Raw genomic sequence first — 1598 nt, 5'->3', positions numbered from 1 at the left:
CATGTCCCCTCAACAACACTGACTCAGTAAATTGATGGGCTTCTCACTTTCGGGTAGTGTTCAAACCGGGTCACCTCAACAAAGGAGCCGATGCATTGTCCCGCCGCCAGGCACCAGAGCCCCACCTCCTGGCCATCAGTCAGCCCCGCTTCTTACTGCTCAACACTATTCGGGATGAGATTCAGCATATCCCAAACCTCCTCCCCCTCTGCCAACGCATTGAACAACAGTAGTTGGACAGCAGTTGGACCATCCAGGACAGCCTCCTCCTATACAAGCAGCGCATTTATCTGGCTGCCACATCGCCCTTACTGCCCACCATTATTCCACCTATCACGACAATACTCACGAAGGCCAGCAGCACACTTACTTCCGCTTCAGTCGTGACTTCTATTGGAAAGGTATGAAGAGCATGGTGGCTGACTACATCTCCGCGTGCCAGGTATGTCAGCGTAACAAAACCGACACTCTCCAACCAGCAGGTTTGCTGCAGCCCCTTCAATTAACTACTCAAGTTTGGGCAAAGATCTCTATAGACTTCATTGAGGGTCTTCCAAAGTCATCCTGTAAGTCTACCATCCTGGTCATGGTGGGCCATTTCTCGAAGTATGGCCACATCATTGCTTTATCACATCCATATACAGCGGTGCATTTACCTCAGATTTTCATGGACAACATTGTGCACCTTCATGGCTTACCGGAAACCATCACCAGTGACAGAGATGTTTTTTTTTCTAACTCCTTTTGGAAGGAGCTTTTTCGACTATAGGGCACCAAACTGGCTTTCTCTTCTGCTTACCACCCCCTAGACTGATGGGCAAAAAGAGGTTGTCAACCGCCTACTGGAGGTGTATTTGCGCTGCTTTGTGGACGATAATCCGAATACTTGGGTCCGCTGGCTTGCGTGGGCTGAATTCTGCTACAACATTTCCTACCACTCAGCCCTCAAGATGACCCCCTTTCAGGTGGTTTATGGTAGACCTCCCCCTCGCCTGGTCTCTTACCTTGCTGGCTCTTCACGTGTGGCTTCTATCGACCAGGCTTTGATAGAACGGGACAACATGTTGGCACATATCCTCTACAACTTATTGCAGGTTCAGTGACGCATGAAGAACTCTTATGACAATTCCCACCGTGACCACTCTTATGCCCCAGGCGATTATGTATGGCTCCGTCTTCACAAGTACCACCAATTGTCTCTCCATACATCTCAGCGTCACAAGCTTTCCCCCAAGTACTGTGGGCCCTTTCAGATATTGGAGCATATCGTCAGTGTTGCCTACCATCTCCAGTTACCAATCGATGCCCATATTCATGATGTATTCCACGTGTCTCTGTTGAAACCGTTCAAGGGCGATTCACCACTGTTGCACACCCCTCTCCCACCACTTCATGATGGTCGCATCCTGGCCACTCCAGCTCACGTCTACCAGGCTCGCAAAGTTAATGATCTTTGGGAACTGCTCGTCCATTGGGCGGAGACGGACCCGGTGGAGGCCTCTTGGCAGTCGTTGGCTGAATTCAGGGAACTCTGTCCAAACTTTGAGCTTGAGACAAGCTCTTTCTCCAGGAAGGGAGTGATGTTATGGACTCCATAG

General features: G+C 50.1%; 1 protein-coding gene across 1 annotated transcript; it reads left to right on the top strand.

Annotated features, from left to right (window-relative positions):
* The first annotated feature begins 1106 nt into the window (after positions 1 to 1106).
* Positions 1107 to 1598, top strand: LOC137937283 (uncharacterized). The gene has a single exon (XM_068782366.1). It carries the CDS (start codon positions 1107 to 1109, stop codon positions 1596 to 1598), a length of 492 nt encoding a protein of 163 aa, XP_068638467.1.

Source organism: Aristolochia californica, unplaced genomic scaffold, assembly GCF_029961685.1.
Source record: "Aristolochia californica isolate CCGP_79_NKW_82.1479 unplaced genomic scaffold, dmAriCali1.0.hap1 SCAF_7, whole genome shotgun sequence".
Lineage (NCBI taxonomy): Eukaryota > Viridiplantae > Streptophyta > Magnoliopsida > Piperales > Aristolochiaceae > Aristolochia > Aristolochia californica.
This window is presented reverse-complemented; position numbering and strand designations above follow the sequence as displayed.

What these genes read in the sequence shown, in the direction of transcription:
- LOC137937283 (XM_068782366.1), top strand. Translation starts at nt 1,107, where the DNA reads ATGAAGAACTCTTATGACAATTCCCACCGTGACCACTCTTATGCCCCA.